Source organism: Polyodon spathula, chromosome 23 (genome assembly GCF_017654505.1).
Source record: "Polyodon spathula isolate WHYD16114869_AA chromosome 23, ASM1765450v1, whole genome shotgun sequence".
Classification (NCBI taxonomy): domain Eukaryota; kingdom Metazoa; phylum Chordata; class Actinopteri; order Acipenseriformes; family Polyodontidae; genus Polyodon; species Polyodon spathula.
Window position 1 is genome coordinate 19,252,700 of NC_054556.1, and position 26,381 is coordinate 19,279,080.

Sequence of the window (26,381 nt, forward strand, 5' to 3'; positions counted from 1 at the left end):
GAGGACATTCCTTAATACAAGTTTTGTGTAAGATAATGTGGGTGTACAGTAAATGGAAACACTTTGTCTGAATGTCTGTCTTCATCCATATGTCACATTGTGTACAATGCATAATAACATTGTAATTATTTGTAAGTTCACCTGTATGTATTAAGTAACTACCATGTAAATACACAGTAATAGAAATGCCTAATGTAATGTGTTACTTACTAAGAAGTGTTTATTGAACTGAAATGTGATCTGAAGCTACTGTATTGAGAGAGTCTAGGAAGGCAGTTAATGTCTCTCTATACTCTGTGCATGCCAATTATGTTCGTATATGTGCATGTATGTAGTTTTATGCTACTGATGGCTTTAATTTTGACTTTACAACTTGGCAAGGAGAGGGTGTCACTGATATTGTTCAAAGGTTAAAAAAACAAAAAATCAACTTCAAAACACACAAGGAACTTCCAAGATTGTTGTTATGCAAGTAAAAACTAAGAACGTGATTTTTTTTTTAAAAGGAACATTTATTTTGATATAACGGATGTATGAGCGGTGTAAAAAATAATAATAAAAATAAATAAAATAAATAAATAAATAACATGTATTTGCAGACATCACAAATTAATATGGGGAGGTGAGAGCGCACCTCAATCCAGCCCCAAACACCACACAGAGCGCTCCAGAACATTTTGAACAGTGATTAATCTGAACTAAATTAAAATAAAAGAAAAAAGAAACAATAACATCGGTTAATTTAAAATGACACAATTAAGAAAACAGTTAAGAACTAAGAATTAAGAAGCCAGCAGTGAATGGAGTGGGCATCCAATCTGATGTTTAGAATGCGGCTCAGGAAGTGTGGCAATCGCTGTTGATATCCTGCCAGCATTTAAATAGTCTTTTATGTCTTGTTACCCAGGGTTAAATACCAGTTTCTTGTGTTTTGACTCTGTCTCTGTGCTTGTAACTGTTAAGTGAACTCACCTTCCTGAACTGAACACTCACCGCTCACTTCTGAACAACCGCTCTCACATAAATCATTCAGATTGTGCCCAATAACTTGTGTGGTGTTTTTATTTTCTTTTTTGTTGTTGTTGTTGTTTATTTTTTGTTTTACATGAATGCCCCTCGGTGGCTAAATGAATTCCTTCACCCCAGTGTGGTATAGTTCACACAACTATCACAGCTATCTTTCATATAACTGCAGATTGTAGCAGATTCGATACCATTACAGAAACAGTATTGCGTCGGCTCTGCTGTGCCAACGTAATTTGAAATGGTCAGATCATTAACGCGAGGACACACACACACACACACACACACACACACACACACACACACACACACACACACACACACACACACACACACACACACACACACACACACACACACACACACACACACACACACACACACACACACACACACACACACACACACACACGTGTATTACTGCTCTACGGTGTTCGTAATTATTATAACCTCTCGCTCTGGTATTATTACGGTATACTTTAAACAGAGTTTAGAGTATATTTGCATAACCAAACGGCAATACGATTTAAAAATAAATAAATAAAAAATAAATACGAACAACTAGTTTGAAATAAAAACGTGTACAGTTGAAGGCTACTGATTATTCGAAAATTAATAAAAATGAACACGAGACGGTAAATCCACTGACTGAGAAAAAAAAAAAACAGACACGCCTGTTGATTTTGCCCACTAAACTCACGTGCTTCACGCAGATATATATATATATTCTCGCCATCAGCACAAAAGTATTCACTCACCGCCAAGACTGCTTTACATTTTAGATTTTGATAAATACATATAAATATATATATAAATACATTTCAGTAAGTACATAAATATTTATAAATACATTTTAGGCTAAAGGAAATAATGATCTGGACCGTGCTTTTAATTTTGCCAGTACCTTTAATTCTCATTTTAATCTTCAGAGGTAGAACGAGGTAAGCAATGCTTCATTTTAAATTATTCAAAGAGGATGGATTAAACTTTGTGTATGTTGATATGCTCGTTATACATTCCTCATAACTTTCTTGTTAATAATATATTTATTATGTATGTGACATGTACCAGTTCATATTAGGAGTAGGCTACACGTTCACGGTCGATACGGTCAAGGGAATGGACTTAATAAAACTTAAATTTCAAGTTGAACGTAATAGAAACAAACGCGTTGGAACAGGCATCCATTACAAGCTAGCGGTATAATGTTAAGTAACTTGGTGTAATATTTTCCTTTGGGCTGTAATTATATTGTCACACGTTCAGTGTACACCTCACGTTTACCTTACTCTTACGTTACATCAAATCAACTGTGCTTTTTAACATACTGTAAACGAAGGGGCATTTTGAACACGTCTAAATACATAACAATAGTAATTACAGATTTAAGTATTGTATTAATTGGCTATTTTAACGCGATTATTATTTTTCTTTACCTAATGATGGATTGAACACTATGTCACTAAGTTCTCAAATACAAGTGCGTACAGTAGGTTTACGATACAGTAGACATTGCTGAAAGACTTGGGAGAGGTAGCCTCAGTCTCCACCTTTTCACTGTCCACATCAGTAACCCATAGCAACGTGGAAGATACTCGTTACAAAGAAGAAAATCCTGTTCTGTACAATGTACCTCACTGTTATCGCCTAAATCAATTGTAAACTAATTAGTCTGAGGTGTGTTGTAAACCACCACTGGTGAAGTTTAGTACACAGGCACACGTGGAAATAAATCTGCCTGTCTGTCTATGGGCAAAAGTTTTGCATCACCCTATAGAATTAGTTAGCACTCTTAGCACTCTCTATGCGATATATATTGTGTGTGTGTGTGTGTAATAAATTAATTCACTTACCCTTCACAAGCGATTTCTCACTCCTTCACCAGACACAAAGCCCATCTCTTCAGTGTTAGAAGAGATGAAGAGTCTTCCCTGTCTTCTTAACCCTGAGCTCAGTGTCCTGTCCTGAAATTCCATCACGCTGAAGAGTCTTCCCTGTCTTCTTAACCCTGAGCTCAGTGCCCTGTCCTGAAATTCCGTCACGCTGAAGAGTCTTCCCTGTCTTCTTAACCCTGAACTCAGTGTCCTGTCCTGAAATTCCATCACGCTGAAGAGTCTTTCCTGTCTTCTTAACCCTGAGCTCAGTGTCCTGTCCTGAAATTCCGTCACGCTGAAGAGTCTTCCCTGTCTTCTTAACCCTGAGCTCAGTGTCCTGTCCTGAAATTCCGTCACGCTGAAGAGTCTTTCCTGTCTTCTTAACCCTGAGCTCAGTGCCCTGTCCTGAAATTCCATCACGCTGAAGAGTCTTCCCTGTCTTCTTAACCCTGAACTCAGTGTCCTGTCCTGAAATTCCGTCACGCTGAAGAGTCTTTCCTGTCTTCTTAACCCTGAGCTCAGTGCCCTGTCCTGAAATTCCATCACGCTGAAGAGTCTTGCCTGTTCTTAACCTTGAGCTCAGTGCCCTGTCCTGAAATTCCATCACGCTGAAGAGTCTTGCCTGTTCTTAACCTTGAGCTCAGTGCCCTGTCCTGGCACACACCTGACTTGTTTTTAAAGCAGGTGGTATAAACTGACTTATTCCAAAAGTATCCTTTTGAAATTTTAAGAACTTATATCTTTTACTTGTGCACAAATACTACAGGAATATACATGTCTATGCCTGCATGATACACTGCATAAACATTAGTATATTATCAAAATACATATTGAATAGAGAGAAGAAATGACATATGTCATTCATATTTTTTTGTTTTGCTTTGTTGTTGAGATACATTGTGTCAGAAGCGAATTGTTATAGGATTACAGCAGTACTGAACATTGGTAGCCTACTTTTTACAATTTTTAATGTTGGTTCATTGCAATGCTCACTACTAGCAATAGTGATTTGCCAGCTGCCATTACAATTTTCAATAAGCATATATATATTTTTTTTTTGCTTATTGGTTTAATTTTAAACACCCTGCCCCACATGTAATAATGTTAAGAATTCTTACCTTACATATGCAGTAATGGAACAAGCCATGATGTGGTTTTGAGTACTACTGCTCCTGCTAGGAAATGAACCAAACAAATTCTATAATAACAGAATGCCTTTAAATGGACTGTATCTACCAATGCTGTCTGCTAACTATCTGCCCAGCAGGCAGTAAGTACCATGGGGATGTGACGCTAGCACCCGCATGCCTCTAGTGGCCTGGCGGGGCAGTGCAGAAAAAATAAATAAAACAAAGCCTTCAGATGAAGCTCAAAATTCGGGACACACAATCAATTTGTGTGGATAATACCAAAGTTAGAAATTAGGTATTATACTGGCTAAATTGGTACACCTGGAGGCTATGTTTTTGTAGTTTTTTTTATTACATGATGTTAAATGTCACAGTGTTTTTTTTTTTGTTTGGTTTTTTTTAAATATGTTTTAATCCTAAAATTCTGTGATGAAAAACTTTTGGCTATGTATGTATGTATGTATATATGTATTTATGTATGTATGTATGCATGTATGCATGTATGTATGTATGTATATATGTATGTACTTATGTTTTGTATTTCTTGCAGATTAGTGAAGGAGCCACCTTTAGATAAAGGCTATATACCATGGCTTGGGCATGCCTTAGAGTTTGGAAAAGATGCCGCTAAATTTTTAAGTCGGATGAAGAGCAAACATGGAGACATCTTCACGGTAAGGCATAGCGAGCACTGGGGACTGCATTTTAGACCTGAACAGTCTGTATATGCAGCTGGGATGCAATAGGGCAGAATTGGGTTCTGTAACAAATGGTAATCCCAGTTTTCAATTAACTCCACTTTTTTTTTTCACTGGAGATTTTTTAAAAGAAAAAGGGTTGAATTAGCTTTACAGTGCATGTTATAATGTAGGTTATGAGGTTAGATGCAGAACGGGCATCATATACTGCATATAGTTCTACTGTATGGGAGAGTTACACTTTAGGCAGTGTAATGAGACCATATCACTTGGGTTAAAAATATCTCCAATAAGCTATTTATTTTACATTATTTAGGTGCGTGTGGCTGGACGATATATTACTGTCCTCCTTGATCCCAAATCCTACGATGCAGTTGTTATGGAGTCCAGTTCCAGATTCAACTTCAGTAAATACGCATGTCTGCTAATGGAGAGAATATTCAACCTGAGGCTACCCAACTATGAGCCCAACACAGAGAAGGCTATGATGAAGCTGTAAGTACAACTTCCCTACCACGTGGTCTTCAGTGGACCTGTGACACTACAATGGCAATGACTGTCTGTGTCAAGGTGCTTTCTCCAGAGATCAGGAGCTGCTCTTCTGTTTTAGTTGCTGCAGAAATAATATGTAACATAAGCTGGATCGATGCCTTTGTAGAAGTAATCTTTCATCTGTTTTCTTTTGTATTGCTGGCAATAAACAGCTTTGCATTAGATGGCGCTGTTGCCAAAGTTGTACAAAGACTGCATTACATATGTTTAAGACAGGCAACTGGAACTGAAGAGCAGTTCCTGAACCCATACAAACACAGACACAAAAACCAAAGAAAGTGTAAGCTGTTTATTTATGTCAAAGATTGAGTGCCCTTTGCTAGTACACAGCCCATTCCTCCACTCTGTAGAGTGGAATGACAGCGTTCCTGAGGTCTGAAGGACAGTTTCCGAGTGTTTTTGATTCACTTCTTTCTGACAGACACTTCCAGGGTAAACCCCTGCACAGTCTGAGCACAATGATGCAGTCAAACCTCGACACTGTGCTGCTGCCAGAGAGCAACGAACTGGGAAGGATGTGGAGGCGAGACGGGCTCTTTAACTTCTGCTACAGTGCTCTGTTCAGGTAGGGAATTCCTCAGACACCCACAGCAATTACAATGTGCTTCAACTGCTGCTTTCAAAGATCTGCTTATTGAACGTTTTAAAGGAGTGCTCACCAAGGTTATCATCAATTTCCTGACATCTGATCAGCTTCAGCAATACTGATCCCGCTTTTGTTGTGTTTAATGTCTTCTGGATTTTTGCTTGAATTATTATACGTCAATTTGGTCAATTCAGATACAGGATGTCAAAGACAGAGTACGGGATGAAAGCTGCTTCTCCTGCTTCCTGGTACCTAGTCCAGTCATGTGTCGAACTCAGTCGTGCCCTGTGAACTACAGCAAAGGTACCAGGATGCAAACATTTATCTAGCATCTCCTAAAATAACGCAAAACAACAATACAATTGAAGAACCACAAGATTCTTGGCATAGTAAAGGTGTGACTAGTAATAATATTAAAAAAGCAAAAATGAGGTAATGCAATATGTTGGTTCGCTCCTCTTTAATAGGTGTACTTGACTAATGGGGTTGATTTGTTTTGTATAGTGGCCCTTGTAAAAGTTTTGCATGGTGATGTAAATAGTTGCTGTGTGTTTATCATAGTTTACAATGGTTTGACATGTTTTTTTATTTTTTTATATTCTTTACCATACCTCTCAGGGCTTTACAATGCTTACCCATGCTTTACCATCTTTCCACTATGCTTAATACACATCACCATGCTTTTACTATGGGAAACTTTCATAGTGGTTAAGGTGGCTCAGGGACCACAAGGTCCTGTTCCATGCAGTTCAAGTGGTTTTGCTGTGATACTCAAATGGTAGCCTTCAATACACACAATGTCATGGTGTCTCATTTTGTAATTAACAGTTCAATTAGCATATCAAGCGTGGAGAATCCCATCAGAGTTTGTTTAAGTGCAAGGTTGACAATGTTTTGCTCCAAGTCGTTCTCAGCACATTCACAAATAGTTTCTCTGTCTCCCCCTAGAGCTGGATACCTCACTCTGTACGGCAGTGAGTCGGAGCAGAGTGGCAGCCAGCCAGAGAAATCCAGAGACAGGAGCCAGTCTGCAGACATCTACAGAGAGTTCAGGAAGTTCGACAACCTCCTCATGAAAATTGCACGAACCACCTTGACATCTGGTAAAGAAAAGCACAGTGGATCTCAGTGAGAAAAGGCCTGCTATAGACTAACAAGTAGCAAATGGTAAAGCCACAGGTTAGCCACACAAGCCTAGATTCACAACTGGAAGAAAGTCTGAACCTTCACTGGGAACCAGTCTGCATTCTGTTTATACAGCAGGTCACTTTGTAAATTAGTTTAACAGTAATGTTTTAATGGGTAGATCTGTGTAGAAATGCTTTCAAAAGGCAGTTGAAATGTAAGAGGAGCCATCAAGATTGTACATTCAATCTAGAAGCAGTGATACACTTGAATAAAGATACGCCAAATGTACTGTACTACTAATGATAAAGATTTTCTTTAATAAACATATTTTGGAACTTTTTTATTATTATTTTGAACCAATGATGAAAACAGTACGTATTGGAATTAAAAGTTAATTATGTATTTAACTACAGAACTTAAATACCTGTGATTACCACCAACAATTATACAGACACTTGATATAAGAAACCAAGTTTTATATATTATAAGGAGCAAAAAAGCATGACTGGTTCAGCTGACATGCATCCGATGTTCACCAGTTTCCCTGTATTTGTTTTCCTAACAGCGGAGAAGAAGGAAGCCCAGGGTGTAAAGGAGGTCCTCTGGGAGCTGCTGTCCACAAAGAAACTCGTCCGCAAACTGAACAGGAGCTCTTGGCTGGAGAGTTACCGGCGCCACCTGGCGGAGAAAGGACTCGATGAGGAAATGCAGAGCCGAGCCATGCTGTTGCAGCTTTGGGCAACACAGGTACCTGTTTCTCTCAGTCATTCTGATCAAGTCTACATGTCACACTGTCACATGCTATCCAGAGCAGGAGCGGACAACTGCTACACCTCCAGCACTGTTCAGTCTGTTCATTTCATCTGAATACAGTCAGAGCTTAATACCACACATATTCAAACAAACAAAAAAAACTGTTGCATGAAGTTTTCTATAATACAAAAGAACAAATACAAGAAAATAAGCTTGCTTGCACTTTTACAGTTTCTAGTTGTCCTTATAGAGTCCTTTCTGAATGATTTGAGTAGTGCTGGCATTCAGATCTGACTCTAGAACAGGGGTCTCCAATCCTGGTCCTGGAGGGCCGGTGTCCCTCCTAGTTTTTGTTCCAACTGTACCCTAAATTACTTAATTGGACCCATTACGTGCTTATTAGAAGCTTAATTGGTCTAATTAATTTAGGGTACAGTTGGAATAAAAGCCTGGAGCGACACCGGCCCTCCAGGAATAGAAATACATTTACACTTGCTTGCAAATCAAGCTCTGGACACTAGATAGCAATTCCCTCTCATTGCCACCAGATGGAGCCCTGCAACACAATGAGGATGGCCTTGTTTCCCTGGCCAAGGTGTCTCATTTTCCCCAGGGGTGTGAATCTTTACCAGATGGCTTGAATTGGAAATGACAGCCTGTCTCCTACCATTTCTAGTTCGCAGTTTATCACATTTTACTTCCTGTGACTTAGAAAAGAAAAAAAAAAACTGTCCCTGTCTAAACAGCCTTCAGTACAGACCCCAGGGGCAGGGTCACCAGACTAGAAGCCTGTGTAAGCAGAGCACCATACCTCCACACGAACACTAAGTCCTAGACACGACCCAGATGTGATGCCTGCAGCTCTCCTCTCTCTGCAAAATAGTCGCACTGGACTGACTTTAAACAGAAGTGTACTCCCTGAGGTTTCACACTCCTTTATTAGCTTCAGTTCATTCTTCACTGAGCACCCTATTACCCCTCACTGTGGGTGCATCTCACTGGCAACTGTGGAGGTGGGCATGTGTTTATATATAGCAGTGTGCACATGTATTAGAACACCCCATTGCTTGTGTGTAGAATACAGCAGTGTGCACATGTATTAAAAGACCCCATTTCTTGTGTATATAATACAGCAGTATGCACATGTATTAGAAGACCCCATTGCTTGTGTATATAATACAGCAGTGTGCACATGTATTAAAAGACCCCATTGCTTGTGTATATAATACAGCAGCGTGCACATGTATTAGAAAACCCCATTGCTTCTGTATATAATATAATATAATATAAAATGATATAAATGACACATCTTGAGGTGTTAATACAGTTGCTCACTCCTGTATGTCAATCACCTTTTCAAATGTTGTATATATCTTGAGAAGTACTTATCAAGTTGGAAAGGGAGAGAGAAGGGCTTAATTAAGTGAGAAAACTTGGTAAGGACATTCTTTTGCATGTATTATTGGTAATATCAGAATGTCTACGTGACACTTGGATTTGTGTGTATACAGTGGGTATAGGTTGTGATTACCTACTTTTTCATTTTACTGATAGCTCTCATTTTGTGTGTGTGTTTAAAGCAGTTGACTTTAATTTCTCATAGATTTTCTTCACTTTGAAAATTCTCTGAAAACACAACACTATTTGGTAGACAGTGCTCCTCAATGTTGATCTTACTAAGGACAGCAGAGAGAGTTAATTACTACAACAACAAAAAAATGACAATGACGATAATAGCCAGACCTGTTCATAACCATAATGGCCCTGCAATTGTTTTGGCTGGGTCTGGATTATAATGGAATCCCAAAGGCTAGAAGAAGTGTATGTCTTTGCTTTAGTCTACACACAATGACCTGAAAAGCAGACATGCATTAATTCTGTATATTTAAATATTTATACCACCTTTTTAAAGTAATATAATTCACGACAGCACATGAAACTGTTTTCCAGCCAGGCTTCAGCACACTGAAAACGGTGCTTTAAATATGAATGGGCTATTGCTTGAGAAACAGATTGGCCTGTTTTAATCTCGCCAGTGGTCATTCGAATCAGACCTTGAAGTGATCAGAGACGCAGAGGGTTGCTGAAGTGCTGGGTTTGGGTAGCGTGGAAGGGACATCGTCACTTCAGCTTGTACATTAATGCGTAGTGCCATCAGCATGTGATCACATCACATTTCTGTCACTTTTAGCAGCATCCAAGTGCAAGCTTATCAGGACGAGAGTCCCATTTAAAGCACTAAGAGCCTGCAGTGGACTGCAGTATATCTTGCTTTGAATGCAGTGCTATTGGCTTTGCTTGCCTGAGTAGTAGGCTGACTAGGTTTCATTGCCTTGTTTGTAGTGCAGTATAACCAATTTTATCTAAAGTAATTGGGACCATAGGGTGCTGAGATTATTGAATTAATGTGATTGTTTTCCCTTTCCCAATCTCATCAAACCCCATCAAAAATATATAGTACATCCCCTTTATCTTTAAGTAAATACTATCCAATACTGCAATGTTCTGTAAATACCAGAGATTGAGTGCCTTTCTGTGACAACAGGGCACAATACCTTTCAGGATTTTCACTGTAAATTTGCATGATGATTTTTCAGTTATGCTTTACCATACCTCTCTGGGCTTTACCATGCTTCCTCTGTGGTTTATTACACTTTGCTGTACTTTTACTTTGTGACACTTTAGTAAGGGGAGTGCTGCACATAACAAGCCAGGTTACAAAGAAGATGTTCAGAGGTGTTAGTATAATCAATACAGTGGTACATTCTTCAGGAATGCTTTCAGCTTAACCCATACTCCTAACTTTGAACAGAGAATTCAAAGATGTCTGCATGTATAAGACAGAAGGTTTGTCAGCTTTATAAAGTACACAGCAACAGAAAAAAATCTCAAGGTTGTGCTGTTTTCTCCCCCCATTGAGCAAAACATACAAAAACTGTTATATTGTATAGTATCAATCCTTACAGAATCTTACCTATTGTGCACTGCCATCCAATAGAAAAGTCTCAAATATGCAGTTTCAAAAGAAAATATGTATTTTGATTTTAAAATGATACACCTGTACTACAATGTGCTTGCTTTGTCCTCGTGGAGATACAATTGTACGTGGTCATTTCAGTTCATCAGTTTCTGTGGGGTCAAGAATTTCTACTGCCTTCAAAGCATGTCAATCACTAGGGGCAGCAGCTGGTTGGCTAGTACCAGGAAAAACGGCCCTGAATAGGTGGGAACAATTTCACTTTCCAGAAACTGCGAGCGTAGTACCGATATCACAGCTTTTTAAAAATGCATGTCTGAAAAATTATTAGATTCAAAACTGCTAGAGAATGGATATGCATGTTCTAGAAAATGACATGCAGGATTGTTTTGTAACAATCACGATAAGCTTGTGCTAAATGGATTCTGTTAAAGGTAGCTGAAGTTAGCAGATTGTTTTTCAGTCGGTTCATTTCCCTTCCTCCTGTTTCAGGGGAATGCTGGCCCTGCTGCTTTCTGGTTGCTGGTGTTCCTGTTGAAGAACCCTGAAGCCATGTCAGCCTTGAAGAATGAGTTTAATAAAATTCTACAGGGATCTAGAGGGCAGGGACAGCATCTACATCCTCCAGTGCACCGCATCGCCCAAGAAATGCTGGATAAAACTCCAGTTTTCGGTAAACATATGTGTTATTATTATTGTTAATATTATTATAAACCTCACGGTTCAGCAGTCTAGCGGTCGTTAACCCACGTTAGATGACCGCAAAAGCCTAGCATTTTGGAACCGCCCTTTTAAATTTGAAAAGACTTGCACTCCAAGCTGTAATCACCAGCATCGTTGCATTATTAAACCGTTGAGATCAGCACATCAGGCAAGTGAACATTTTAACATATAGTGTGAGTGGATCATATCACATGTCGTGAATGCATTTGCAAAGCTAGGGGATTTGATTATAGTGTTTAGGTTTTGAATGTAAAATGTTACAAAACCGATATGAAACCTTCATGAATAATCATGCCCCTGCAAATGCGGTTTAAAGCAAAACAAATCCAGATCTCAGCCCTCATGTAAAGGATATGAATTTTTGACACAAGATTCTCAAGACTGCAAGCAGTTGGAGCTGTGTTAAAATGCTACCACTATAATAGGAACAGACACAGCTTCCCTCTAATTAAACTGACATGTTTCAATGTGTTCATCGTGTGTCACTGACACTGCTCTAAGAAGAAACCATTGCTGTCAAGATTGCTTCAGTGTGACAGAGTGGAGGGATGCTCCTGTTCCATTTCTCTTCATTGTTTAGCTGGAGTGTTTAGAATATGTAAATCATATGATTTGAATGACCCCAAGGTTGCTATGAAACTGCAGGCTTATAATGTCCACCTCTCGTCTTGCTCCTAGACATTCATTTACTGACCAGAAATACTAGCCTTAGTATGTTAAACAAGGAGAACTGCTTTAAATACTTCAGGACAGCTACATTTTCATGATCTGTTTAATATCCTGTTGGATGGATCCTCTGTGGCTCCCTCAGTAAAAAGCACAGGCTCTTGGAGTGGTTTGATTTCCACTGATGCCTAGTTTGTGATGTTGAATGGATGGCCCACAGGGAGAGAAAGCTGTCTGGGGCTAGTTTCCCTGCTCACACTTCAGCATCCACGACCAGCCCAGGCAGACACTTCCGAGGCTGGGTCCCTGGGAGCAGCAGCTCAGTGATAGCCGTTGATTAGGTTTTGCAGGAGGTGTAAAGTGGTGATTGGCTTCAATGCAGGAACGGAGGTCACACACTGATCTTCAGCCCCCCTGATCGCTACGTGGATGCAACAGTGAGGCCTTGCCTAGGGGAACGTTTGCTGAATTGTTCCATAGCCTTCTGTGCCTTCATCGGAAAGGACGTTTTGTTGGCTTACCAGTTTGTTTACATTGCCTAAGGCTGTTATTGCTGCAGGCGCACAAGCTTCCTCCCCTCCCTTGAAGCTTTCCATGTTGTCACTCAGTGAATCTCTGAGTTAATAAAACTGACTTCAGCAGAAGACACACAGCAGGGGGATTCTGTTTTAGGTCAGAGGAGAACATGTGTTGCTGTTTTTTTAATAGTTCAGTGCACTGATTGGAGTCTCTTCCCATAGACAGCATGTTGCGCGAGACCCTGCGGTTGACGGCAGCCCCCTTTATAACCAGAGAAATCCTTCAGGACATGCCGCTGTGCCTTGCTGACGGCAGGCAATACAACATGAGGAAGGGGGACCGCATCTGCCTCTTCCCCTATCTGAGCCCCCAGATGGACCCCGAAATCCACCAGGAGCCCCAGGTAACTAGATGGTACTGTTTTTATAATTGTCAGGTTACAAGCATTTCAACCTGTTTCTTAGTGAGTGGATGCTGGGGTGATATCTGACAGTTGGCACAATGACTAGCATTTACTGATACTGTAATGAACAATCTAGTGAAATATTACAAAAATAATCCAGCCGTGACTATGATGAGTTTATTTACACAGTTACCAGGGATTGGGTACAAACTTAAATTCAACGAATTGCATTTTAATAATGTGGCTGCTGCCTTGTAGCAACTTTTAAAATGTACTAACAGAATCTAAACTAACGGTGTGCACTCGCTATTGCTAACACTGCATATCTGATAGATTTATCGCAGTTATGTTTTTTCTTTTTAAAAAGCCACTTTGCAAAGGAGCGCAAAGGCCAGTGCAGCGTTCCCTGTGGGTTCCCAATAAAGAATAAACCACGTTTGCATGACTGTGACCTCTTCAAATGAAAAAAATCTCAATCTCATAGCTATAAAACAATTACAGTGCTCCCCCTTCAAGAGGTGGCCCGTTGTACTGCTGAACAGGTTATAAGGTGGTACAGTCATGGCTCGCATAATGCAATTACACAAACACTAGTAGTCTTGTTATAGTTATCTCTTAACTATGGCCCCTAACTACAGCGTTGTAAAAGGGGAGCACTGTATCATGTCATATCCATTTATAAGCAAGAAAGCTATTATGGATGTATTATTCCAGTGTGAATTTACTGTCCAAACCAATAAAGGCTATGTAATTAAATATATTTCTCTAGGAGCAATTATAGGTAATTCAGGTCAATCAAACAGTATTTCCCATTATTGTAAATCAGCTAAGCCTGCCATATTCTCCCCCAAGCCAGTTAATGAAACATATTGACAATCCTTCTGAGGCAGCCATCAGGGAGACTTTCAATTATCTGCAAGTTGTTTGTTTTCAGTAGATGAAGCTCCAGTTGGTGCCTAGTTAATTATTATTTACACTTGGTTAAGTGGGTATATTAACAATCATCACTTTAAAGAGGTACGTCACCAGCTCACGGGACACTAGGTGCATGCTCATCTCCGCAGTCTTCATTAGCAGGTAATAGACAACCGGAAAACAGCATCTGAGACATCTGGAATGGATAAAGTTATTGCTGGCTCAAAATGAGGTTGCTTTACACAAGTGCTAACAAGAACTAGCAATGTTCTCACTGGTCCCCCTTTTACTTCAGATTTGGTTCTTTGCTTGTATTTTAAAAAGTAGGTATTTCAAAGTGAACACTATAGATGAAAAGTTACTGCTCTTGTAATCCCTTGATGTGTTAAAGTTCAAACTGACTCCTGTGGACTATCAGATTCAGACTATGGGACCTACAGCAGTCAGGATGTAGCTGTTTATCTATAGTGTCATATTTCAAATGTTTTTCCATCTACTGAATTAACATAAGAAAAGAAAAGCAAGTGAAGAACCAAAAGACTTAAAGAGGAACGAGTAAAACTGTTGCTAACACTAACACTGAGGTGAGAATCGATTTTAAAGCATTCATTTCAAAAACTTTGTTTTTCTTTATTAGCATTGCAACTTCCTAGTTGTTTTGCTATGGTTCTGATTATCCAATCACTATTCTTCCTTCCCAACCTTTTATTTTTCTTATGGGCAACTTTGAACCAAAGTGTAAAGCACAGATTGGGGGGGTTATTGAGGAAGTTCAGATACCAATTTATTTAAAATGTTCAAGAAACATTCAGGGCTTAGTCCAGAGCAATTTGACAGAGCCGTTATCAGACTACAGCATTACCAACAAAGAAAATCTAAAGGACCGTATCTAGAGTGCTGTGTGGTTTTGATATAGTACTGGAATGGATTATCAGTGCGGTGATTTACTCAATACCAACAGAAAATAGGAAATTGTTTCTACTGTGGCACCATTCTACCAATGGCACCCTCATACCATTATGGCTAAACTCTGTAAGAACCATTGCATGGCCCTTGTAGTGCCACTGCTGCATTGCCGCTGAAGATATATTTTGCAAGGGATTTTACCAGTTTTCTGTCTGAAATGCTAAAACTGACCCCATTTGTGTCTTTTCCCAGAAATTTAAATACGATAGATTTCTCAATCCCGATGGAACGGAGAAGAAAGACTTCTATAAAGACGGGTCAAAGCTGAAGTACTACAGCATGCCGTGGGGAGCAGGCAGTCACATGTGCGTGGGAAGGTTCTTCGCAATCAATAGCATCAAACAGTAAGTTTTCAGAGAGGAAAAGAGAACTTTGAGTACAGGGAGCACTGTTGACAACAAGCCAGTGCCAAGTGTGTTAAAGAACGCATGAGCCAGACTGCATTTCCAACCAGCACAGTAAGTTCTGACAAGAGGAGGGTGAAAGAGCTGTCCTTGTTTAACCACTCAACAGGACATCCAACTCTCAGACCAGCCTCCCTCATACAGCTGCATTAGAAATATATGAGAATGAAAACGGAGCTTGATTCAAGTGGCAATCAGTAACCCAGCAGATGCTTCCAAATTAAGACTGCCGTTAGAAGTGCAGGTCTGCTGTGAACTGTTATGTTAAATGAACAGACTTCAGCATTTACTTCTGCAGAATTGGCACACTGTTTTCTCACAAGTCCCTTTTGCTGCTGATGTTTTTTTTCAGACACAACACTTTAGATTTGCTTCCTGTGTTACAAGTAATTGAATAATCCATAACTTCAAAACACAGTACGAATTACAAAGTGAAACCATACGAAACGAAGTTCTGCTGCACTGGAGAAGATATGCTTGTCTACTTGACTTGAGTTTCTCATCGTTCCATCTTAATCATTGAACCCCGCTGGAGGCTCACACCTGCGTCACTTGCCTGCATGGAATCAGGAGGGGTCTTATTGCCTGTAGCACAGAAACAAGCAATGCCAGTGGTGCTGCATAAACAGATTATACAGATTGAGCGCTCCACAGAAATCAGGCGCTGACAACCAGGTGAGGGTCATTGGTGTTGATTGAGCTAATGTAGCATTCAGAGTGAAACAAGTAAGGAAGCAGCTGCTTGGGTTTGTGATGATTGCTGATTTTCTTAGACCCTGGAGAACAGCGATCCACACAAACCCAAGCAGCTGCTTCTTCACTCGTTTCACTTTTAATGGCACATTAGCCCAATCAAGCCTCACTGGGGGAGATCTTGATCTGAATAAGCAGCTTGTGCAGCTCTATCTGCCACTAACTTAGTTAAAAAACAAAGGGGTTTATAAACCTTTGTTTAAAATCTTTGGTGAACGCTGTTTCATGTTTCTCCTAGGTTCATGTTCATGGTCCTCACCTCATTCGAGTTGGAGCTGTGTGATCCAGAAGCTGCAATCTCTGACATTGATGTGAGCCGCTATGGATTCGGAATGCTTCAGCCAAAGGGAGACATTGAGATTCAGTACAGACTGAGAGACTTTGGACATAGCACTGCCTAGAGACAGCCCAAAGAGCATCTTGCATGTTCTCTATATGCTGGTGCTGTGCATGGCACCCAAGTCATAGCTCATTTAGTTTCTAACAGTTCCTTCATCACAATGTATTAAAGCATATCGATTATTAATAGCTTGTGTAAGACATTATAAAGCAAGTCATGTCTTTTTTTTGCACTCTTGGGTCTGCCCTCAGGCTTGGAAGCTAACATTGAATATCACTGCCAGGCTAGGCTCTTAATAAAGATATATGGGCACCCATAAGCCAATAGAAAATCTATTGTACCATGTCAGGCATCCTGTTTTGTGTAAATGTATTTTAACAATGTAACTTGCTTGATCAAGACAGGACACGTTTTGCATTTTAAGCATACAATTGAAGATAACACATATTTTTTAGCACAGCTTTTGGAAAGCAGACCCTATGACTTCTTGAATGTGGTATTTGTAAAGTATTTTGAGATTTTATATTTTAATAATTTATTTTTTTATACCCTAATGTTTGTCATATGTGTTACCCTTTTAGTCATGTGCCATTTGTACTATTAATTTGTAAAGCACATGAAATACATGAGTGTAAAAATGATTAAAGCTGCACTCCAGGAGATGTGCTCTCTAACCCATAGAACCCAATTAGATTTAGTTGCTCCTCTTTTTTTTTAAATGCTGCCTCTGTGTTTGTATTTCTTTATTTATAATTGGCAAACGGGATCTCTTTCATTCCAAACTCTGCAAACTCTTTTATGTATGACATCAATGGGGGGAAATTTTACTGAGGGAACACAGAGCCACTTTGTGGCTTGGAACTTGGTTTCAGGAGACTATGTTTCAGGCCACTGCATGGCACACTGGGAAAGACTTGGGGTTTGACACAATGAAGTTGCCTCTAACTAGGTCTTCTGGTCTCCTGGAACCAGGTTTTAATCCGCTGTTCCTGAAAATGTGGCTTTGTGTTCCCTCAGCTTAAGCGAAAGCACTTGTGATAACATACAGATTCAGAGGGGAAATCAGAGATGATAGCATGTGTTGCAGTTTGAGAAATGGTGCTGTCAACTGATTGCTTACATGTATGTACATAACTATTACATTGTAAGAGAGATGATTTCTAATGGGTTTTATACATTTATAAGGACTATAGGGTTATATTTTCAAAGTGTTTACTGCAGTCTTTAGTTAACCTGGCTCTAGGAATGGCACAGTAGATCCGTGGAAGCATCTGTTATGCTTGCTGTTGCTTTCCAAAAGCGTTTACTGCCATAAAGTATTCTCAGGATGGGGGTGACAGTGACAGCTGCTACACCGGCAGTGCTTTCCAGTGTGCTGAAGGACTCCCTCAGCCTGGGCTCTGACCTGCTTTTTAATCACAGGGTAGAAACTGAATGAGAAGCTCCAACGCTAATTACAAGAAAAACACGGTGTTCAAACATTTCTGTGACGAAACCCTTTCCTCTTTGAATTGATTCATTCTGCGAATCTTCTAACAAAACGTGGCCTTGAAGAGACGAGGCAGATATATTGTTGATTAACTAATCCACAGTTTGTGCTACAAAAGCCACAGAAAACTGTTGATTTGTCAACTAAATCAGAACAATTCAGCAGAAAAGCGAATACCACTTTATTACACAACAATCATTTCAGCAATTAGTTTATTAAGGTATTACATATTTCAAACGCAACACTTAAAAAAGGGCTTACGAGTTCAGTTTAGCATTATATATTGTTTGCTAAAAGTAATACAATTACACATTAACGTAATTAAAAATTCTCTTCCACATAAACAGTCCACCCAATCCGAATTTTTATCTCACATCTCTTCTGGACAGTTTTAGGAAATTAGCTGTCATTTATTTGCATTGGAGCAAGTTGGAGCAAAAAAGCTTTGAAAGTTGAGCTGCAAGCATTATCCTGGGTGCGTTCTTGTGTGCAGAGCACAGCAGCACAACATCTGCAATGGACCTGTTGCTTCCACCTCTGTTCAGTAGCTGCCCTTCAGTAACAGCTGCCAGCCATAGACTTGTTCTGTAGACGAGGTCAGGCAGAGTGTCTATATATTAGTAAGTACCAGAGCCATCTAGTACATAGCAGGGTATAGCCAGCAAACGTCATCCTAAGTGGCAGATCAATAGAAAAGCTAAGGAACAATACAAAAAAAAGTATTATACAAAGAAAATTTGAAGCTATGTTCTCTTTATAAATAACTTTCATTTCAGGTTTTTTCCAAGAAAGTGTTCAACTAACATGCTCATTTTACACTGAGATAATTGCTTGGTGTCTATTTGCTATACTGTTCCTGTGTTTACACTCTCATGACACTCAAAGGATGATTCAGCATTAGGGAAAAACGAATTTAAAATGTTTTGGTTACTAAAAGTTACTATTTTATCAGATGCATGCCTTGTTGTCTGTCCAGTTTGTAAAGTAGCAAAGGTGACAAAGCAAACTTCCTGCCTCTTTGAAACATGCCCACCACTGTGTCAATAGCATGCCTGATAAATATGCAGTGATGGAAACAAGTCAGAATGTGTTTAAAATATGTAAAACTATTGATAAAAGCACATGGGACACTGTGACCCTGCCACGGGACATGTCCCAGTTGATTTTATGTCTGTGTATTAACGATTCATTCCAGCAGTTGTCTTCACCTTGCTGATCTGACTGGTGAATGATATAGCCATGTTAGCAGACTGTCTTCAGAACAGAAAGCAAGATTTTTTTTTTAACAGGACTTCTTTTAATGAAGCCAGGGAATACACCAGTACATATCCTCAAAGCTTCAGATTATAGGTCAGTGGTTTGTGCTGAAAAGACATGAACTGCCAGAATCTGGGAGTGGGAGGTAGGGCTGACATGACATGACAAATTTCATCCAGTTGGGTCATTAAATGTCTGGGGCAAGTTGCATTATGATTTTGTCTGGACTAAATCTGACAAGGTAACCTTTCAAATCTGCTTGCTCTGCCTATACCCTGTCTAAATAAATAGAGTAGGTGGGGCTGGCAGAGTTGAAAGGTCACACAGTCACATGATTTGAATGGAATGAGGAATATGCCTCCCCATCAGAATTTGCTACAGGTAGCAACATTTGACAGCTATAGATGTCACAATTTGCCTCCCCATCAGAAATGGCTGCCCCTGTTTTTTTTTTACAATGGGGAAAAAAGTTAGTAATAAATTCTGACCCAGTAGTACTGGAAAAAAGATGGTAAGGAATTCTGATGGGTCGTATTGTGCTGTCAGAAATTGCTATCCCTCTTCATCAACACATCACTTTAGGATTAGGAATACACATCGCCCATGTTTTAGAAATTGGAAAGATGAATTACCTATGTTTGAGAACATATTTTCATTTAAGTGAAATAATCTTTGGAAGGTAGTGTTACCCGTGTTGGAGAAATAGTCAACAGTAATAATTTTATCCATTAATGCTTCCTTAATACCAATAAATTAAAACGATTTAAGTAGGGAGCTTTTTCTGACTCAGTAATCGGAAGAAGTAAAACAGTAAGCGAGCACACGAGTGTAAGAATTTGGCAAAAAGAAGAAAAAACTGATGAGACGCAAAAAAGGATGGAACATCGGCAGATTTAGAGAAACAATGACCGTAAATCAGTATTCTAAAACCCAGAACTATTCTGAATGATTACAAACTCCATCAAATAGTAAAGGGGTTGACAATGATGTTTGAAGATCGTTGGACTTTACTGCTGTCATGATGCAATGGAAACCTAGAATGGAATGCAACTTTAATGAATTACAAACAGTAAGAGGCCAAGCGTTGAGTTTTATCTGTGGAGATAAACAATCCGTCATGTATAATCACGAAATTATAAACATGGGGAAACAGTTTGCACTAAATCAAAGAAATACAAAGATACTGTGGTAGATACTGTCTCTTTGGAAGTTGCGGAAGCACTAATACACACTGTGTGCATCGTTGTCTACTCAAACGCCCAAACTGGAGTGTGGTCGTTATGAGACCCATGAAATGTTTAAATATTGGATTCAAAAAACAAACAAACAAAAAAAAAAAACGAATAATACGATTAAATCAAGCATTGTGAAAGTAATTTTTGCATAGAGATTTGAATTTAGTTTTTATTTTAATATTTCTATTCTGCAAAGCCGTACTTGGCCCGAACATATTTTTGATTATTCAGACACATACCGCGTATTTTATATGACTGTTCATTTGTGTAAAAACAAAGCTCCATCGCTATAGATCTATGCTTTGATTATTTTTAATTTCTGATTGATTACAAAAAGTAGATTGAATTACATTGAATTAATATTTTTAAACAATATGACATGATTTAAAGAAGTAAATACTGAATATAAAACAGTAAATCTTTACTTTTGTTTTTTAAATAATTTCTCAAGGACTTTCTTGAATCTCTGTTTATTTCTGCACTAGGTCGGCTAGTCTTTCTTTTTTCATTCCCGATAGAGGCACTGAAACTTGATAGTTTAATTAGCGCAGTCCTTCAACACCGTATATGGTGGGCATAGTAGATAAAATAGTTTATTTTATTTAGTAATGGACAACTGTTAATTATGTATGTTTTCTTAACGGGGGGGGGGGAAGATGCCCCCCCCCCCGAAGTAGTTTTTTTTCCACGAAGATTCTGAAACAACAGTTAACACTTAACAACTTGTCAAAGTTAGAAAACTGAATTGTGTTATTATATACTTTGGATATACATACGAATATTTGATATGTTTTCACGTTAATAGTTTTATAAAATGCATCCAGTTACTCGTTAAAATCATGTTTGATAAATATTATTGTGTCTGTATAAATAAGCACAACAAAAACACGCCGTTTTTATCACTTTAATATTACTTTGCAGTTGATGCGGCAAAGACAAAAGTTCGAGAAATATCGGTACTGTGAGCAACAGTTTAAACAAGCGCAGACTTCTCATTAATTATTCCGCTCTTCTGTGTTTCCATGATAGGTAAACAGTGTCTTGTCCGCGTATGAAGTTCAGTTCGCTGCTGCAAAGTTTTTTTTCTTCAAGATTTATGGGATTTTTGTGTTGAGGTTGCAGCACGATGACTCGGACCCTGTGGAATTCAAAAGGTCGCCTGTTTCATTTTGATGAAGAATGAACACTTCGCATTCGCTTGCTGGCGGTACTTGTTCGATTAGAGTTCCACTCTGTTCTCGGATATAAAAGCAGCAGAAACGACAGCAGAAAATTGCTTTATCAACTTGCAACGGTGGTAAGTTTGAAAATCTTTAAATATGCATTTACATTGGTTAATAGTTTCTCCACTTCAATAAATAAACCAGTATTTTTAATGCCCTCCGCGGAACCCGTATCTGATAGAATCCACCAACTATAAACAGGTGCTACCTGACAGTCAAAGAGCATTAAGCTGGAGATAAATTTGTCTGATCTTATTTTATTTCTACACTACTTTTGCAATGTTTTTATTTAAATAAATTTAAAATGTTTATGTTTCTATATTTCGATTATATCCTACGACTATTCAACCATAATTCGAGGTAACAGATTAAGCACAAGCATTAACATTAAACATTAATCACTCTCATAAAACAAAATAAATACCCAATTTCTAGTACTTTAACAAATAATCTTAAAAAAAAAAACTATTTAATTTAAAGTATTGCCCCCCCCCCCCATTTCCTTCAGCGCAGACAGATTTGATACACAATGCTTGGCTGCAGCCTTTTTTCAGATCAGTCCAAAACATTTCTATTGGATTGGGATCTGGTGATTACAAAGGCCATTCCAAAACTTTTATCTTTGTTTTCATCAAGAATTCCACAGTTGACTTAGCCCTATGCTTTGGGTTGTTGTTGTGCTGGAAGATAAACTTCCTGACAGTCAGCATAGGAACAGATGGTGTCATTGTACTTTGTAGAATGTTTTGATACATGACTGCATTCATTCCATCTTCAGTCGTTCTCTTTAAGTCCTTGGCTGTTGATATTGGATTTCTTGTCCGAGTAATCTTCTTTGGCTGTCCACTTCTTTCAAGCGTTTCAGTTCAATGTGTTCTGTGGTAGTTTTTGATTTCTGCTCTTATTGTGGATTTTGCTATTCCATATTTCTTTGATACTGTTCGGTGGCCATTGTAGTTTGCTGCCAGTATTTTCTTTTGAACGGGAATCCAACTCCTTTGTCTTTATTGTCATGTGCTGTGTTGCCATGACAATTGGATATTGACTTTATAATGCAGTTTAGTTACTGTGTAATGGTTTTCAAACAATTGCTATATTTTTGTAATAGTTCTATAAAACATATACACACATTTAATGTAAAAGTGGCAACTGGTCATGAACAGATATATAGATATATGAAATTGAGCAAGTGCTTTTTTAAATATAAATATTGGTTAAACTACCAGCAATTGTATATTTTGGTCTTTGTCATATATGTATTTAGCATGTTTTCTTGAATGATCTTATATTAACTGTAGGGTGCCAGCAGTTTCGTGTGTGTGTGTGTGTGTGTGTGTGTGTGTGTGTGTGTGTGTGTGTGTGTGTGTGTGTGTGTGTATATGTGTATATAGATCCCATGTAACAATGCCCCTGTGTGTCTGGGGGGGGGGGGGGGGGGGCAGGTCTCAGGGTTGGGCTGCACTTTCACTCTATTCATCTGCTGATGTTCCATCTCTGTAGATGTTGTTTCAACTTTATATTTGATATTTAATAACTTCATATTGCATTTTCATAGACCCTTTTCCTTTAAACACCAGACCCCTTATTGTCAACACTGGGGTATAACCCATCCCATATTCAACAAAGCTCTTTAAATGATAAGAAACAATGATTTCTGAGAAACCCTTCACAAAGTTTGCTAAAGATACAGTACAGCACACTATCGAATATATGTAATTGAACTGGAAGAGAAGTGAGTGGTAGGCAGGGAGACCAGACAGCTGCATCATTTGTCATTTGCAATTGGTGAAAAGGTAGACACAAATGCACCTATGTAAATAATATTAAGCTTTCAGTATGAAACAGCTTTCATATAGTCTGTGACATGAGTTTACTGTAACTAGGGTTATGTGAAGGGAATTGGTGTTTAGTTTAACAGGACGGAGTAAAACAAGACCACGTATTTCAATTAAATAGCTTTGTTTCATAAGATAGATATTGAGAAACAACTTTAGACAGAAATCCACAGAATACCATGGCTTCAGTGATTTATTAGACACTCAAGCACCTGCCAACCGAGCATCGACTATTAGCCTTCTATCTGACTGATCTTGTTGATTAAGACTTCCCTCTAAGCTTTTCTGGTACTGAGAAACATGTTGTTTTGACTGAGAAAGGTGAATTATCAATGAGAAACCTTCGGCCACACAGTAATCCTTTTAATGTATTATTTTTGTAGCATTACACAATTTTGAAACAGTATTCCAACACAAGTATTTCAATAATTTTACAATTTGCTTTATAGTACTACTGCTACTACTACTACTACTAATAATAATAATAATAATAATAATAATAATAATAATAATAATAATAATAACTTTAATTTGACATACACCCTTTACGCCATGGTGTGTCAGGGTGCAGTACAATATGAAAAAACAAAATCAGGAACATAGCAATAACAATAATAATAAAACAAACAGTTACATTTAAACAAGACAGCTATATAAATATAACATATATAATTTTTGTGAAGCGTATATTTACCTTTATAAAGCCTGTCTGAGATCCTAGCATAACTGCAGCCCTGTCAGTTGTTTTCATATAGACTGCATGCTTAACTGGTGGCCAGCATAGAATTGCTTTATACTACTATATAAAACACTGGCATCTGCACTGCCTTCAATTGTAACCATCTTTAGGGCTACTAACTGTTCCATTCTTGGGAATACCAAAATCTGTTTTTCCCCCCACTTTCTATCAACGTATTAATAATTAAACATAGCATTTGAACATAAACGTAATGTTGACTGTTAAAATAAGTAAATGAATAAATATTACCAGAATTCATTATTATTATTATTATTATTATTATTATTATTATTATTATTATTATTATTATTATTATTATTATTATTATTAAAGCCAAGAGTTTTTCAATCAGACTCTTGTTGCTGTAATAGTAAGTAAAGCACCTGAAGACACTTCAGACCTACAATAATGTTTATAGACATCACTTGGCTCATTGCTGGTATTAAAATAAGCAGGAAAATCTCATTTGTATTGTAACAGTTCAGAAAACAAATGTCCAGCACAGTTGTGAAAATCATATTTACAGTCTTCCACTAACTAACGCGGTAGTTCAGTCTACAAAATGAAGGAGCTTTGAAAAGACCTGTTTATCCTATTCCTGGCATTACAATAACACACAAATATTAAACAGTTTAGTTTTTAGCTTTTTAACAGTCTAGCAGTGTCGTGAGAGCAATCCCATTTACAGTACTCCACAAATTAAGCTTAGCGTTTTACTAGCATTAAAATTACCAGGATAAAATATGAAACACTGAGAAAACAAAAAATAAAAAATAAAAAGCGCGTGTTGACTACGTGTTTACGACGTGTTTACGAGTGTGTATTTGCGACTCTAAATTAATATTTTGATTAGATTTTTACCAGTTTAAATCCGCTTGAGATGATGATATTTCTGAAATGGTCGTTTTTAAAAAGGGAAATAAAACCAAAATTGTGATTTGTATTGATGTTTACCATAGTATTTATACTTCTAAATAATGCTGGAAGGTTGTGCTTCACTGATTAGTATTCAATTATACAACAGAGCAGCACTCTCCATAGATGTACAATGTCCAGACGCCTACTGGCGTTGAATCAGATTAGTCATGTAAGCATGTGATATTCTTCTTTCAATAAATAGGCTCATATCACTTTAAAAATATCTCTTTTTGAGTAATGCTGGGACAAAATGAATATGCAAGCTAATGTTGCTTTGTGATAGCTAATGATGCATTCGTTCATGTCGCAGCAGGATTTCTAAATGACTCCACTGAAAAAATGTGCAAAGAAAGCCAAGGCAGCAATGCTGTATGAAATAAACAGCACGCACCCATTCAACTCTATGGGAGAGTGTTTCTGACGTTTCTGTAGTGGGTAATGTGATGGGGTACAGGGAAAAGTGTTTAAACATGAAAAGCACATGTTCCACTTAAGAGATGTCTCTGTTAACGATCAATGTCCAGCAATAGAGAACCCTTCATTGTAAGAACATCTGAAGCACATAATGGTGTAAACTCACTGACAGTGAAGATAGTGTTTAGTGTAGGCAAAAAAAGAAACATAGCTCTTGTTATACTGTGTGTATGAAATCACAAGGTGATACGCCATAACAATTTAGACTTTTAAGATTCTAATCTTCTAATACTTAGCTAAACTAAAACCCTTTGATGCTGAAGTGTGTTCAATTGCACTAAATTATTTACAGACGGAGGGTGGACATTTCACAGGCCTGGCCAAACAGAACACATGTCTGTTTAATTGGGAGGATAGTTTTTCGAATAACAGGCAGCACAGTAGGTTTTATTCAGATGTGTTTTGAATGGATTGTTTGCTTCTCTTTCTGATGTTTGCACTGGTTTTGAAGGGGTGATGTTGCTCCAATACTGAGCTATAATCTTTTTTATATCTGTCTTTACCTGGATCTGAGCTGACTACCAGTGCAAAGGCCTGGTTGCAGAAATTACCTCAAATGAAGATTGTGCTGGTGGCTTTATTAAACAATCTCGAGCACATTAAACCAAACAATACCTCAGGTCAGGCTGGACGGTCGCCTTCACTGATCCTATAATTCTGTCACGCTGGTCCTTCCAGCATGAGAAACACTTGTTTGTTTAACTTTCTTTTCCTTTGTTTTAGTTTATCTTTCTCCCGTCTCTCTTGCTCTCTGTCCTTCAACTCCCACAACTGCAGGTTTTTATACATGTGGTCATCTCC

The 26,381-nt window shown here is 38.3% G+C and overlaps 1 protein-coding gene across 1 annotated transcript; it reads left to right on the top strand.

Annotated features, from left to right (window-relative positions):
• The first annotated feature begins 1,628 nt into the window (after positions 1–1,628).
• Positions 1,629–17,157, top strand: LOC121297677 (prostacyclin synthase-like). Its single transcript, XM_041224114.1, has 10 exons — positions 1,629–1,964; positions 4,578–4,701; positions 5,042–5,220; positions 5,699–5,842; positions 6,812–6,966; positions 7,557–7,738; positions 11,214–11,394; positions 12,851–13,032; positions 15,106–15,257; positions 16,309–17,157. Exons 1-10 carry the CDS (start codon positions 1,894–1,896, stop codon positions 16,469–16,471), a joined length of 1,533 nt encoding a protein of 510 aa, XP_041080048.1. The 5' UTR covers positions 1,629–1,893; the 3' UTR covers positions 16,472–17,157.
• Positions 17,158–26,381: the final 9,224 nt, after the last annotated feature.